The 16,341-nt window shown below is 46.5% G+C and overlaps 1 protein-coding gene and 1 long non-coding RNA gene across 2 annotated transcripts in view; one reads left to right on the forward strand and one right to left on the reverse strand.

Annotated features, from left to right (window-relative positions):
- LOC139276311 (uncharacterized) overlaps positions 1 to 16,341 on the forward strand; it is an 84,194-nt gene that overhangs the window by 56,587 nt on the left and 11,266 nt on the right. The gene's annotated exons all lie outside the window — the stretch shown is intronic.
- LOC139276310 (ecto-NOX disulfide-thiol exchanger 1-like) overlaps positions 1 to 16,341 on the reverse strand; it is a 493,766-nt gene that overhangs the window by 55,703 nt on the left and 421,722 nt on the right. The window contains exons 8-9 of the mRNA XM_070894110.1: positions 4,752 to 4,936; positions 491 to 598 (exon numbers count right to left, since the gene is read on the reverse strand). Of these exons, the coding sequence (XP_070750211.1) occupies positions 491 to 598; positions 4,752 to 4,936 (293 nt within the window). The remainder of the gene's footprint in view (positions 1 to 490; positions 599 to 4,751; positions 4,937 to 16,341) is intronic.

Consider the following 16,341-nt stretch of genomic DNA (forward strand, 5'->3'; position numbering starts at 1 on the left):
CCCGTGACCTCGACCACCTAGAAGGACAAGGGCAGCAGGCATATGGGAACACCTTCACCTACAAGTTCCCCTCCAAGTCACACACTATCCTGACTTGGGAAGTATATCATCATTCCTTCATCAAAATCCTGGAACTCCCTCCCTAACAGCACTGTGGAAGTACCATCATCACACAGACTGCAGCGGTTCAAGAAGGCAGCTCACCACCACCTTCTCAGGGGCAATTAGGGATGGGCAATAAATGCTGTCCTTACCAGCTACGCCCACATCCCATGAATGAATGAAACAAATGTAAACTAATGTACACTATTACACCCTCTATAACTTTAGTTGAGATTGACGAGCCAGTGTTATACACCAGGCAGTGGTGTATACGTTCAGTGAGACACGTCTCGGTATCCTGCAATTGTCGTGACTTGCTTCAGTGTGGCTGTCAAGGATGGCGCTTTGCCCGTAAACCTCTTAAAGGTGCAATGATCGAGCAATTTACCTTTTCTTTAAGAGCTGCAAGTAAAGCTTGTACTTGTGATTTTTCCTCCTTCATTTTCTCCAGTTCCAATTCCATCTTTCTGTATTCCTCCTGCAGTGCGAGCAGTTGCTGTTTTGAAACAACATCGTTATTAGCCACAGGGCCAAGTGACTGCTGTACAATGATTACACACTTCAGGGGAAATTGGACATTAACTTCCATATTTCACTCCCCACTCAGAAATGTTCATAACGGCCATTGCTGACGTTGGACTTGGCCAGGGGACGGTAAACAGGTGGTAACGCATTGGGCGCCGGTCACACCACACGGCCAATATTCAGTTCTACTGACTGCAGGAGAAGTGAAGACCAGGCGTGTGGTGTAAGGGCCGACAGAAGCAATTCCACCAGTTTACCCTCCCCAGGCCAAGCCCAATCTCAGCATTGGCCCTTATCACCCATTTTATAAAACGGGGAGTAAAATATGAAAGTTCCTCATTAAAGGCAATACTGAAATGCATAGAAGTTTTAATCCAAATCATAAACTCTTCCAATATAGGCTTAGCCCCAGCAACCAGTACTGGGACCGTCGCTACTTCCACACGGAGATTCTGTATGGACAAACCTCAGCTAAATGCCAAATGATGATTCTGCTTAAACAACTCCTCTGTAATTGTCTCGTTGGACACACTGAATTATCAGTATAGCCCAGATATTTATAAGCAGTGATATTTTTACAAATTCAGTGTTCAGTTTATAACCGAGTCACAGCGAAGAGTTGCTGTCATTAACATTAATAGAAATCATGAAGTGACTGTGGTCAGAAACACGGAAATATTTTACCAACAGCTTGAGAAAGTGTCTCGGTTTTGAGTTACGTAACCTGTGTACAATGGGTGATCCCCAAAGTGGAGATGGGCATTGATGGGCCGTCTGGGTCCTGAACCCAATCCCCTTGCCTCCATAAGCTGGATCAGGTTCTGCTCCATCCATGTCCAGGTGGTCAGTGAGCAGCAACACAGGACCATGCAGGTCAGTGCCTGCTTCCCCTGGACAGCAGTCATGATGCCTTCATCTTCAGACAATCCTCTGCACCCGGGATATTTGAAGGAGGAGGCAGACAGCAAGGATGACTTTGAGGAGAGTGAGATGATCGGGCTTCAGCCCTGGCTTGTGAGACAATTGAGACCACCACAAACAGCAGCAGGGTGAAGATGAAACAAGGCCCAGGATGGTTGGCACACACACTACAGGTACCTAATGCAGCCCTTCAGACCACTGAATAGATCGGGGATGCAATGTATTTGCCTCATGGGTTCTTTGCTTAAGCATTCTTAGCAACACATTGCTATTAAGAACAATTAGTTCATTAACAAAGGTTTAACAATCACACTACACATTACCAGTTCATCCACTAGGTGCACGACCACATGCCTCATCATGGATCCCCTAAACCCAACTGGCTGGGGTTTTATTGAGCCTTGTGAACATCACATGACTGGCTAAGCCACTCACAATGCAACAGCTCTACAAACCTGTGAGCTTTCTTTCAGGGGCATACCTTACAGTGGGTGCCTCACAAAACAGCCCTGCCAGGGTCTAAGATTATTACAGATGCTGCCTGCTCCACACATGTGCAAGTGGTGGACACCTCCACACAACTGCTCCCAGACCGTCTGGCTGCTTGCTCAGCTCACACCTTCCTTTTACATGCAGGCTCCGGGAGGGAGGGCTGCAGCTAGAGAGGGAGTGAGCTGGTCTTCCGGCCAGCAGGAGGCAGGCTCGTCTTCTGCCACCATCCCCTGGTCCCTGCTTACTCAGGCTCTGCCCATCACCTGCTGCCCCGACTGTCTGAATCCCGGGGCTCGAGGTACCTGAGCTGGTGCTTGTGCCCAGGGATTCCCCGGCCCAGATAGACAGGGTATTAATTATTATAAAGTTATACACATTGCCATACAGGTATTTTTTATAACTAAGCTGACCCATACACATGTGATAAAAGCAAATCTCTGCAGATTCTGGAAATCTGAAATATAAACAAATTGTGGAAATTCTCAGCGGGTCAGTATCCGTGGGGAGAGAAACAGAGTCAATGGGCCCAAGTTTCGGGCCGTGCCTAGATCAGCGCAGCCCCGACCTGGACGCCCATTTTTCGCGCCACAAAGTGCGCCTAAAAAAAACTATTCTCCGGTTCCCTGCAGGTCCTCCGCAGCTGGGCGTGGCGCAGCACGAGCTGTGGGGGGCGGAGCCAGGTCCCTGCGCTGAAAACAGTGCCGGGACCTCTGCACAGGCGCTACAGTGGGTGCGCATGTGCAGTAGCTCCAGGCGCCCAAAACTGTGTGGGAGGGGCCCGAAGCACGCAGCCCCTAGCCCTGGCCGAATGGCCTCACTGGGGTTGCGTCGATAAGGCTGCCTCCCACGCCCAGCTCCTGCTTCCTCCAGACCGGACCGGACCCGACTTGACTCCCGCTCCCACCACCCCCCTCCCCTGACCCAACCTCCGCTTCCCCCGTTCCCGACCGCCCCCCCCTCCCCGACCGACCTCCGCTCCCGACCTTCCCCCCCGCCCCCCCCCAACCGAACTCCGCTCCCGACCTATCGCCGCCACTGCCCCCCCCCCCTCCCCGACCGATCTCCGTTCCCCCCACCCACCAATCTCCGACCGACCGACGCCACCTACCTGTCAATCCGGTAAGTCTAAGCTTGTAGTCTTGGGCCGGGCCCGGCCCGTTCAGCCTCCCTCTCCTTTCTTTTTCTCTCTCTTTTTCTTTCTCTCTCTCTCCCCCTCCCCCCCCTCCCTCCCTTCTCACCCCCCCTCTCTTCTCACCCCCCATCCTCCCCCTCTCACTGTCAGAAACACAGACACAGACAGAGAATGAGAGAGAGACACTAACAGAGACACACACGGGGGTGGGGGGGGCGGGGCGGGGGCCGTCCCAGCACACTGTTGGAGGACTCCCGGTGCTGCAGTCAGTAAGTAGAAAATGTTTTATTTATTGATTTTTTTTTTTTAATTTATTTTTTATTAATTTTTTTTGATTGATTTATTGGCTGATTTATTGATGTATTGATCACTTATAATTGATGATGACTTTTTGTAAAACTGAAGTGTTTAATGTTTGTAAACTTCCCTTTAAACCCCCCCCCCACCTATTCCCTACGCCTGATTTGTAACCTACGCCTGATTTTCTAAGTGTAGACAAGGTTTTTCTGAGCGTACAAAAATCTACACTTACTCCATTCTAAATTAGTTTGGAGTAAGTTTTCACTGCCTAAACTTTCAAAATGGGCGTAAGTGGCCGGACACGCCCCCTTTTGGAAAAAAAAAATCTGTTTCAAACTGAAACTGTTCTAACTGATTAGAACTGGAGCAAACTAAATGCCGAGAATTGCAATTTCTAAGATACTCCATTCTAAACCAGTTGCTCCAAAAAAAGAGGAGCAACTCAGGCCGAAACTTGGCCCCAATGTTTCAGGTAATGCAGCTGTGCTACAGTTACTGTGATATTGTGGTGTAACGGGGGTTATTGATAGCCCCTGAATTTATCTCACGGGTGAGGGTTCTGTACACCACCCACCCTTTGATGCTTGTGAAGTTATTGTTCCCCTTCCTCGGTGGAATACATTAAAACACTGAGGGTTGGCTTTTCCGGTGCTCTCTGCCTCTGTTTTCACCCCGGAGAGGCAGCAATGGTGGCAGTGAGCGCTTCTGGGCGGGTGGTCAGCTTCCAGCGCCCTGCGGGGGTTTATGGGGCCGGTTTTGGGGGGCACGGAGCAGTACTACCCGGAAGCGTTGAGCAGGTGTGCAATGCCCCTGGTTGCAACACCGGCTCGTTTTTTTGTGTCCCGCCCGACCTGTCCGCCCTGCAGTGCCCTCTGCTGGGACCGCCTGGTACATCGGGCAGTCTGACCTGTAGCGGCTGCAATGAGGTAAGTAATGTCCACCTCAGGTAAGTATGATCTTTTTTATTGCGATTTATGTTGTGGTGGCGTGAGCTATGTATTGGGAATGTTTTTGGTGGGTTTTTTTCAGGTTTTTCACCCCCAGGCCTCTCTCAGCACTCCCAGGCTGGGTGTTTAGCTCGGGATTTTCACATGCTCAGCCGGCCTAGCGCCCTCAGAGAGGTGTGCAACGTCTCCCTGACTGCCCTGCCCCACACTCGGGGCCTAGCTGCCCAATTTTGCTGACTGAGGCGCAAACTCTTCCCGGGCACAAACTTTACCGCCCCGAAATCAGCAAAGCCGAAAGTCCGCCCCTGAGTTTTTGCTGTGGGCCCACTTACTTGCTGCAGGCCCTGCATTGCCTGCTGTTGAAAGTGGAGCTGCTGATCATTGGTGTGGTCTCCGTCGGTGCGGTACAACTTTCCCTGGTCCTGTTTAAGCAGCTCCGCTTCGTTTCTGTAGGCATCCAGCTGCCACCTCAGACTGTCATTCTCCTCCTTCAATGCACGTGCTTGGGCAGCCACAGCTAAAGTAGGGCAAATGAAAGGTATTAGCGGCTCCCCCGTTCTTGGCCAAGGATGCTGACAGTATATGTCCAGTCACACTCCCCCACTCCAGGAGTCCAATACTGAGACTGTCAGGTGACGCTTCATTCTTTATATTCATGTGTAGCCTTTGCCTGTAAAGTGGGTTTCAATGTTCAGTGGAAATTAAATGCTGATAATCATAGGTACACACAGGACCAGGAGTAGGCCATTCAGCCCCTCGAGCCTGTTCCGCCATTCAGTGAGATCATGGCTGATCTGCGACCTAACTCCATATACCCGCCTTGTCCCGTATCCCTTTAAACCTTTGGTGAACAAAAATCCATCAATCTCAGATTTAAAATTAACAACTGGCCCAGCAACAGGAGGGACTGGAGTGCATCGTCACGCCCGGCAACCAAATTTTAATCTGATTTTACGTTTTAAAGTTTAATTTGTTTTAATTGCCGGTGCTTTTAGTGTCCCCCTCCCCTTTTATAGGGGGCACTTGGAGAAAAATTCAATTCTGTGCCAAAAAAAAAAATGGCATTGTAAATGTTGGTGTTTCCCCCAGATCGGGGGGCACGGTTCAATGTTTTTTCCGTTAACTCCCTAAAAGAGTTTCCAGACTTCTACCGCCCTTTGTGTGTAGAAGTGTTTCCTAACTTCACTCCCGAAAGGTCTGGCACTAATTTCTAGTCCTAGAATCCCCAACCATCGGAAATAGCTTCTCTCGATCTGTCCTATCTGTTCCCCTTAATATCCTGAAAACTTCGATCGAATCACCTCTTAACCTTCTAAATCCCAGGGAATACAGCCCTAGTTTGTGTAATCTCTCCTCGTAGTTTAACATTTGGCACCCTGGTATCATTCTGGTAAATCCACGCTGCATTCCCTCCAAAGCCAACATTTCCTTCCTCAGATGTGGGGCTCAGGACTGAGCTTCATCTACAAGCTTTCTTTGAGCAAGGCCCATAAATCTCTCAGCTGTCCTCCTAGGGATTAACTCCTCCAAGGACACATCTGTGAAAGGCAAGTGATAGTACCTCTGTCGGAGAGTCTTGGGCCCCTGTCTCCAGCTGAATGATTTGATTGACAGCTCAGTCAAGGTAAAGCCGTGATAAAGTGAATGGGAGGTATTCTTGTTCAAGCTCAAGTCCAGCTAATTGTTGAGGTAATGGGCTGAACTTTCGCCACCATTCTGCGTCATTTGTTTAGCCTACAATGCTTTTTTTTGAGCAGACTAAAATCTGCAAATTTCGCCAAAGTTTCTGCGCCATTCTAAAGTAGCTCCGTACGACTTTTTTAGTTCCCAATTTTTTCTTTTACGTCACTGGGGGCGGAACCTGCCAGGTGCGCCCTTTCTGGCCATTTAATGAGTTTGGTCAAGTACGATTTTATTCTAAAACGGCGCACTGCACCCTTCTGAAAAGCCTTCCCTACACTGAAGGAAATCGGTGGAGAGAAGTTGCCATAGTTTCAGTGGAGCTGAAGACATGCACGGGGGGTGGCGGGTTGGGTCCTTTCGGCCCGGAATAGGTGCGGGTCGGTGCGGGGGCCTTTTGGCCCGGGGTAGGTGCAGGCCAGAGCGGGCAGGGTTATAACCAGCCCCAATGTCTCTTCAGGCAGCAGTTTGAGATATTAGAACATCAAATTGAATCATTTAGTCTGAACTTTTACAGAAGAGTGCCTGTGCCAGCATTTATTTTAAAATGATTAAAAACAGTTTAAAATTATGTTCGTCATTGCTTTTGTGCAGCAAAGCTCATAGAAACATAGAAACATAGAAAATAGGTGCAGGAGTAGGCCATTCGGCCCTTCTAGCCTGCACCGCCATTCAATGAGTTCATGGCTGAACATGCAACTTCAGTACCCCATTCCTGCTTTCTCACCATACCCCTTGATCCCCTTAGATGTAGTCCTTACTACTAACTCTTTTTTGAATATATTTAGTGAATTGGCCTCAACTACTTTCTGTGGTAGAGAATTCCACAGGTTCACCACTCTCTGGGTGAAGAAGTTTCTCCTCATCTCGGTCCTAAATGGCTTACCTTTTATCCTTAGACTGTGACCCCTGGTTCTGGACTTCCCCAACATTGGGAACATTCTTCCTGCATCTAACCTGTCTAAACCCATCAGAATTTTAAACGTTTCTATGAGGTCCCCTCTCATTCTTCTGAACTCCAGTGAATACAAGCCCAGTTGATCCAGTCTTTCTTGATAGGTCAGTCCCGCCATCCCGGGAATCAGTCTGGTGAACCTTCGCTGCACTCCCGCAATAGCAAGAATGTCCTTCCTCAGGTTAGGAGACCAAAACTGTACACAATACTCCAGGTGTGGCCTCACCAATGCCCTGTACAACTGTAGCAACACCTCCCTGCCCCTGTACTCAAATCCCCTCGCTATGAAGGCCAACATGCCATTTGCTTTCTTAACCGCCTGATGTACCTGCATGCCAACCTTCAATGACTGACGTACCATGACACCCAGGTCTCGTTGCACCTCCCCTTTTCCTAATCTGTCACCATTCAGATAATAGTCTGTCTCTCTGTTTTTACCACCAAAGTGGATAACCTCACATTTATCCACATTATACTTCATCTGCCATGCATTTGCCCACTCACCTAACCTATCCAAGTCGCTCTGCAGCCTCATAGCATCCTCCTCGCAGCTCACACTGCCACCTAACTTAGTGTCATCCGCAAATTTGGAGATACTACATTTAATCCCCTCATCTAAATCATTAATGTACAGTGTAAACAGCTAGGGCCCCAGCACAAAACCTTGCGGTTCCCCACTAGTCACCGCCTGCCATTCTGAAAAGTACCCATTTACTCCTACTCTTTGCTTCCTGTCTGACAACCAGTTCTCAATCCATGTCAGCACACTACTCCCAATCCCATGTGCTTTAACTTTGCACATTAATCTCTTGTGTGGGACCTTCTGAAAGTCCAAATATATCACATCAACTGGTTCTCCCTTGTCCACTCTACTGGAAACATCCTCAAAAAATTCTAGAAGATTTGTCAAGCATGATTTCCCTTTCACAAATCCATGCTGACTTGGACCTATCATGTCACCTCTTTCCAAATGCGCTGCTATGACATCTTTAACAATTGATTCCATCATCTTACCGATGTCAGGCTTACCGGTCTATAATTCCCTGTTTTCTCTCTTCCCCCCCTTTTTTAAAAATTGAGGTTACATTGGCTACCCTCCACTCGATAGGAACTGATCCAGAGTCAATGGAATGTTGGAAAATGACTGTCAATGCATCCGCTATTTCCAAGGCCACCTCCTTAAGAACTCTGGGATGCAGTCCATCAGGCCTTGGGGATTTATCGGCCTTCAATCCCATTAATTTCCCCAACACAATTTTCCGACTAATAAGGATTTCCCTCAGTTCCTCCTCCTTACTAGACCCTCTGATCCCTCTTATATCCGGAAGGTTGTTAGTGTCCTCCTTGGTGAATACCGAACCAAAGTACTTGTTCAATTGGTCCGCCATTTCTTTGTTCCCCCTTATGACTTCCCCTGATTCTGACTGCTGGGGACCTACGTTTGTCTTTACTAACCTTTTTCTCTTTACATATCTGTAGAAACCTTTGCAATCCGTCTTAATGTTCCCTGCAAGCTTCTTCTCGTACTCCATTTTCCCTGCCCTAATCAAACCCTTTGTCCTCCTCTGCTGAGTTCTAAATTTCTCCCAGTCCCTGGGTTCACTGCTATTTCTGGCCAATTTGTATGCCACTTCCTTGGCTTTAATACTATCCCTGATTTCCCTTGATAGCCACGGTTGATCCACCTTCCCTTTTTTATTTTTACGACAGACAGGAATGTACAATTGTTGTAGTTCATCCATGCGATCTCTAAATGTCTGCCATTGCCCATCCACAGTCAACCCCTTAAGTATCATTCGCCAATCAATCCTAGCTAATTCACGCCTCATACCTTCAAAGTTACCCTTCTTTAAGTTCTGGACCATGGTCTCTGAATTAACTGTTTCATTCTCCATCCTAATGCAGAATTCCACCATATTATGGTCACTCTTCCCCAAGGGGCCTCGCACAACGGTATTGCTAATTAATCCTCTCTCATTACGCAACACCCAGTCTAAGATGCCCTCCCCCCTAGTTGGTTCCTCGACATATTGGTCGAGAAAACCATCCCTTATGCACTCCAGGAAATCCTCCTCCACCGTATTGCTTCCAGTTTGGTTAGCCCAATCTATGTGCATATTAAAGTCACCCATTATAACTGCTGCACCCTTATTGCATGTACCCCTAATTTCATGTTCGATGCCCTCCCCAACATTACTACTACTGTTTGGAGGTCTGTGCACAACTCCCACTAACGTTTTTTGCCCTTTGGTGTTCTGCAGTTCTACCCATATAGATTCCACATCATCCAAGCTAATGTCCATTCTAACTATTGCATTAATCTCTTCTTTAACCAGCAATGGTACCCCACCTTCTTTTCCTTTTTATTCTATCCTTCCTGAATGTTGAATACCCCTGGATGTTGAGTTCCCAGCCCTGATCATCCTTGAGCCACGTCTCCGTAATCCCAATCACATCATATTTGTTAACATCTATTTGCACAGTTAATGCAAGGAGTATCCGTAATAAAGTGGATGAATTAAGACACAAAGCTTTCAGGCTTGTTTTTTTTAACATCCTTTGTCCTTTTAGAATTTTGCTGTACAGTGGCCCTTTTTGTTTTTTGTCTTGGGTTTCTCTGCCCTCCACTTTTCCTCATCTCCTTTCTGTTTTTTGCTTTTGTCTCCTTTTTGTTTCCCTCTGTCTCCCTGCATTGATTCCCATCCCCCTGCCATATTAGTTTAACTCCTCCCCAACAGCACTAGCAAACACTCCCCCTAGGACATTGGTTGCGGTCCTGCCCAGGTGCAGACCGTCCGCTTTGTACTGGTCCCACCTCTCCCAGAACCAGTTCCAATGCCCCAGGAATTTGAATTCCTCCCTGCTGCACCACTGCTCAAGCCATGTATTCATCTGCGCTATCCTGTGATTCCTACTCTGACTAGCACATGGCACTGGTAGCAATCCTGAGATTACTACTTTTGAGATCCTACTTTTTAATTTAGCTCCTAGCTCCTTAAATTCGTTTTGTCGGACCTCATCCCTTTTTTTTTTAACCTATGTCGTTGGTACCAATGTGCACCACGACAACTGGCTATTCTCCCTCCTTTTTTAGAATGTCCTGCACCCACTCAGAGACATCCTTGACCCTTGCACCAGGGAGGCAACATACCATCCTGGAGTCTCGGTTGCGGCCGAGACTCATGTAATAAAATGGTAGAGAATGTACTTTTTAATGGATGTTCTTTAATGTGTTCTGAAGGCCTCTTCCCATCATTTATTGTTTACACGGAGGCAGTTGAAGAGATATGTGCGGCTGACTTCCACCAGGAGAACGGTCTGCACCAGTCAAGGGAACACTGCCTTGAATTCTTTGCAACTGGATCCTTCCAGGCAGCACCTGGTGACCTTTGCCCGATTAGTCAGGCCACAGCTCAGCAATACATAATGGAGGTGACCGCTGCCCCATCAGTTCATATCCTTCCCAGGGCAATCCGAGAAACAGAGAGTGAGCGAGCAATCCTATTCCCCAGACTGGTAGGCTTCCCATAGGTGCAAAGGGCACTCGATGGAATGCATATGGGACTCAAAGTCGCAAAGGTCAGCTGTGCCTCAGTGGGTCACACACTTGCCTCCGAGTCAGAAGGTTGTGTGTTCAAGTCCCACTCCAGGGACTTGAGCACAAAAAAAATCAAGGCTGGCATTCCATGCAGTGCTGAGGGAGTGCTGCAGTGTCGGAGGTGCCGTCTTTTGGATGAGACATTAAACCGAGGCCCCATCTGCTCTCTCAAGTGGATATAAAAGATCCAATGGTACTATTTCGAAGAAGAGCATGGGAGTTACCCCCAGGTATCCTGGCCAATATTTATCCCTCAATCAACATAACAAAAACAGATTCTCTGGTCATTATTACATTGCTATTTGTGGGAGCTTGCTGTGTGCAAATTGGCTGCTGCGTTTCCCACATTACAACAGTGACTGCACTCCGAAAGTACTTCATTGGCTGCAAAATGTCATTCTTTTTCTGTTATTGCCTGACATGCCATCAACTCCACAGCAGAAGGTCTGACATGGAACATCGAAATGTTCTGAGGGTTGAATAAAGATTTTATTTGTACTGCAGTTTTCAGTGAAGTAAAAGTACTGTGCAGTGTAGTGAGAGGGAGTGTCTGAGAATCAGCACCTGCCCTGAATGATAATACCAGCTCACAGGAGGGCTTTGCCCTGGAATTCACAATCCCCTGATGGATTACCTGGGAAATTCGGTACATTTAAAACTCTGCTGTGCCATTGCAGCTTTATCTAATGACGTGAATGTCCAAATAATTATAAATACAAGGTGTAATTACAGTGAGGGCGGATGTTGGCCAATTTAATGAGAAACTGTTTTACAAATTGCAGAGTATTGGCACAGATGTTTGTTCATTTGGCATGGTTTTGGATACAGATTACAGGATATATTCACACACAGTGACCTGTGTGGAAAGAGGAATATATTCAAACCAAAGTAGTTAAAATGCAGAATGTCCTTTCTGCACACAAGGGAAGGCAACAGAATGAGAGTAGGGCCTGTAAACAGCTTGGTGCAGAATCCACACTGGATCATTGTAGCCCCGTCTCCGACTTGAGTTCCCGTTGAGGGAGAGTCCAAACACAGAGCCTGGCATTGCAGAGTAATCCCTCACCTGTTGGTGAGCTATCACCACACAGCGGTGCAATGTATTTGCTTCATAGTTTCTTTGCTTAAGAATTCATAACAACACATTGTTAAACCTTTGCTATTGAGAACGAGTTGGTTTATTAACAATCACACTACACATTACCAGTTCATCCACTTGGCTAAGAACTGCATGCCTCATCGTGGATCCCCTGAACCCAACTGGTTGGGGTTTTATTGAGTCTTGTGAACATCACGTGACTGGCTAAGCCACTCACAATTCAACAGTTCTACAAATCTGTGAGTATACTCACAAGGGCGTACATCACAAATGGGAATTTCAGGCTGCAAAGGTTTATCTGAGATAAAACTAGTCTGCGTACAAGAAAGGAAGGAAGTAAGTAAAGAAATACTTTTTGAAGTAGTCAGTGTTGCAATGTGTATTTTAACTCTGGGGCCGCACTATAATCTCATGGGCGGGATTCCCACCTGGTTGACTGACACAATGGCCCACTTTCAGAGCCCGATTTCCAGCGGCCCAGCTCGAGGATGTTTAATGCAGGAATGTGCCTCTTAAAGCGAGTTTGCATTTCCAACACCAACACCTTGGCCGGAATGTTCCCGTTGCTGTGCGAGCGGGTTTGGGGGCAGGGCAGCTGTAAAATTGGTGAAAACAGGCAGCGCGTCGGGAACCCGCTATCATCCCGCCTCCTCGCACCTTTTAACTTGGGCGTGTTTGTGGGCGCACCACGGACCCGATCGGGAGAGGAGGGCCACCTACTTAAACTCATTAAATGCTTGTTATCAGACCCTGAACAGGCTTTTTAACTGCAGCTTCTGAATTTACCGGCATGAGCACGGGAAGCAGGCGGCTCGGGAACCTCGCCTGTGAAGGGCAGGTGGAAGTTCAGCGGCCGTTGTGCGAGGGCATTAATGGACAGCTGGGAATACCACATACATATACACACCTTACAGCTCATTAGCTGCCTAAGGGAAAGGCTATTGATGACTCCATTCTGTGCACAGATTTAAGTTTCTGGGGTTTGCAGGTCATTTCTGCAACCTGGGAAGCCACCCTCACCACATTGCTACTCAGTATTAAAACATTGTGGGATTGTCCCCATGATCGCTACTTCACCTGCCATCTACTACATCAGCATGGGTGTCACTTATACTGTCTCACCTTGGATCTCAGAATCGATACACGTCATCAGGAACACAAGTGTATCTAACAATGATTCACGATGTAATGTCATCCAAGTAAACATTGCAGGAAACAGGATACTCATGGAAATTGACACTGGTGCATCCGTGAGTGTAATACCAGAATCACTATATCTCGACAAGTTGAGCGATTTTCTACTGGAGAAGTCGAAGATAGAGCTGCGAGGCTACTCAGGAGAGCAAATTCCTGTGGTAGGACATATCACCATACTGGTGAAATATAAGGATCAGTTTCAGAGCTTGCCTCTTATAGTAGTGGCAGGAGACAAGCCTGCCTTGGTAGGTAGAAATTGGTTGGGATCACTGAAGCTGGATTGGAATGAGATTTTTCGTGTGGAAACAAAATCTGCATCAAAAGATGATGTCATCAAGCAGTAGCTAAAGGTGTTCCATGAAACAGGCAGTCTGATCTGATCAAAGGGTTCAAGGCAAGTGTCAGATTGCAGAAGGACATAAGACCAGTTTACTGCAAGCCACGTCCTATACTATACGCACTCAGGGAGAAAGTTGAGCAAGAACTCAAAAGACTAGAAACTGAGAACATTATCTCTAAGGTAGATCTAAGTATTTGGGCTACACCCATTGTTGTACCCAAGTCTGATGGTAAGGTAAGGTTGTGTGGTGATTATAAAGTAACCGTCAGCCAGATTATAGAGGGTAATCTACCCAATTCATTGCCAAATGTAGAAGATTTGTTCACAACGCTAACAGATCTTCTCAAAGTTAGATCTCACAAATGCTTACTTACAACTTGAACTAGGGCTGCTGACCGAGGGCCGTGCGGCTCTTTGTCGGCCGGCGTGGACACGGTGGGCTGAAATGACCTCCTTCTGCGCTGCAAGTTTCTATGTTTCTATGTTTTGTTTCTATGAGGAGTCCAAGTCATGCTTGACTATAAATACTCATCTAAGTCTAAATCAATTTAATCGGGTTACCATTTAGAGTGTCTTCCGCCCCCGCCATATTCCATGGGGTGATGAACCAGATTTTGTAAGGTATTGAAAGGGTAGTATGTTATTTAGATTACAAACTCATTTCATCACCAAACAGACAAATCCATAACAACGTATTGAATGAAGTCCTCAAACGGCTAGAGAAGCAGAGAGTACGAGTGACTGCTCACAAGTGTGAGTTATTTCAGAGCAGCCAAGGATGGTTTACATCCAACCAAAGGAAATATGGATGCAATCAGAAATGCACCCACTCCCAAGAAATGTCACTGAACTTCGATCATTTTTGGTTCTTTTTGAACTATTAAGTTCCTACCAAGTTTGGCTGCAATATTACATCCACTGAATGAGCTGTGGAAAATCAGGTCCATTGGAAGTGGTCAGAAGAATGCGACACACAGCAGTCAAGGAGTGTAAAAGCCAGTTGGTAGAGAGTACCATGTTAGTTCACTATGACGTATCTAAGGAGATCAAGCTCACATTTAATGCCTCTCCATAATGAGTTGGGACAGTGATCTCTCATGTACTAGTTAGTGTGGAGGAGAGACCAATTGATTTTGCTTCATGCACTCCGTGCCAGTGAGCAGAATTATGCGCAGATCGAAAGGGAAGCTTTGGCATTGATTTTTGGGGTCAAGAAGTTCAACAAATACTTGTATGGTCATAAGTTTACCATCGTTACTGACCATAAGCCCCTGACAGCAATCCTCCATTCAAAGTCCCCAGTTCCAACCTTAGCTGCAGCCCGAATGCAGAGATGGGCTTTGATTTTGGCAGCATATACGTATGACATTGAGTACAGACGATCGGCTGATCACAGTAATGCTGGTGCTACGTCTAGGTTGCCTTCCCCATCTCAAGTTACACCCAATAGGGAAGAAGTATTCTATTTTTCATACGTTCACAGCTGAAGAGATTGGTAGAGCAACCAAACATGACCCAATTATGTCAAAGGTGTATGATTATGTAGCAAATGGCTGGCCAAACCAGGTATCAGAGAAAGATATTCATCCATACTTCGTTCGTAGGAATGAATTATCAGTGGATAAAGATTGTATTATGTGCAAGAGTAGTTATCCCAAATCAATTCAGTTACAAATTATTAGGAGATCTTCATGACCAGCACCTAGGAATGTGCTTGACCAAGCGTTTTGAACACACTTACTTATGGTGGCCAGGTCTAGATAAAGATAAAGTATATCGTCAGTTAGTGTACAACATGTCAATTGGTAAGCAAGAAACCATCATCAGTACCATTACAGCCATGGAAAAGGCCACCCAGGGTGTGGCAAAGATCTTAAACTATTTAAAATTGTCTCTGCAAATTTAGCTTATGCACGTCTCAGGATTCAGCTAGAACTGAAGAAGCTTCCAGAATGAGAAGATGATAAACATTGCACAAGTGAGCCCTTCTGTAGCGAGTTACTGACATGCTACGATTGAATGTCACTTTATCTGATGTATACTGGTGTCGTCCACGTGTTAATTGGGAGGCCAAAGCTCTGAGATCAGATGTGTAAGGCTTGACTCTGGGGGTAGAGTCGCTCTCGGGGAAGGGCATCTTGGGAAATCACAGAATCAGAGAATAGAATTACAGAAATATATAGCACGGGAGGGGGCCATTTGACCCATTGTGTCTGTGCCGGCCAAAAGAAAGCTATCCAGCCTAATCCCACTTTCCAGCTCTTGGTTCGTAGCCCTGTAGGTCACAGAACGAGGGCAATGAATTAAAACCCGCGCATTATATGGGGCTGGACTGATTTGGTGTAATACCTCAATAAGCACGGCGTCATAAAAGATCCGATGTAGTAAAGTGTTCCAATCTGCTCTTTACAAGAACTCTGTCATTGAGTACAGCATCTACTGGACAGCAATTCTTTCCCACTGTGCACTAAATCTCAGCTCGCACTCTCCGACAAATTGTCTCGACACAATAAATAATCAAAAGCTACGAGCTTCGGGGCAGGTGACCAATTACCAAATGGGCTGTAATCGTACTGCCATTGAATCCAAGTTATCCTCTACCACTGGGGATAGATTTTCTTTGAGTTCCTCTTTGATTAATTGAGAGAGAAAAAAAAACAGCTGTCTCTCCACAACTGCAGGACAGAACCAGCTGAGAAACCTGACTGGAATACAGCTTTATCAATTCCCTCACTTGTGCTGTCTGTGTTCCTGAGGGTCGTGTTACATTGTCCTTCTTTCATTTAAAGAGTATCCTCAAGTCAACAGCACACACAGACACACACACAGACATGTCGAGCAATGAGTGACTGTTAAGGAGATAGAGTAAATTATATTATTCAGCTCTTCCAGCATAAAGTTTGGCATAATGGGAATGCATTTTGGAAAAGTTGAGTGTAAAGGTCAGCATGTTCAGTTCACTGGCTGTATGGGTTTTGTAAAGTCCTGTCCCTGCAGTACAGATTCACATGTGGCACATACTGAAGTCAAGGTCACTCAGGATCTGCATCTTT

Source organism: Pristiophorus japonicus, chromosome 11 (genome assembly GCF_044704955.1).
Source record: "Pristiophorus japonicus isolate sPriJap1 chromosome 11, sPriJap1.hap1, whole genome shotgun sequence".
Taxonomy (NCBI): domain Eukaryota; kingdom Metazoa; phylum Chordata; class Chondrichthyes; family Pristiophoridae; genus Pristiophorus; species Pristiophorus japonicus.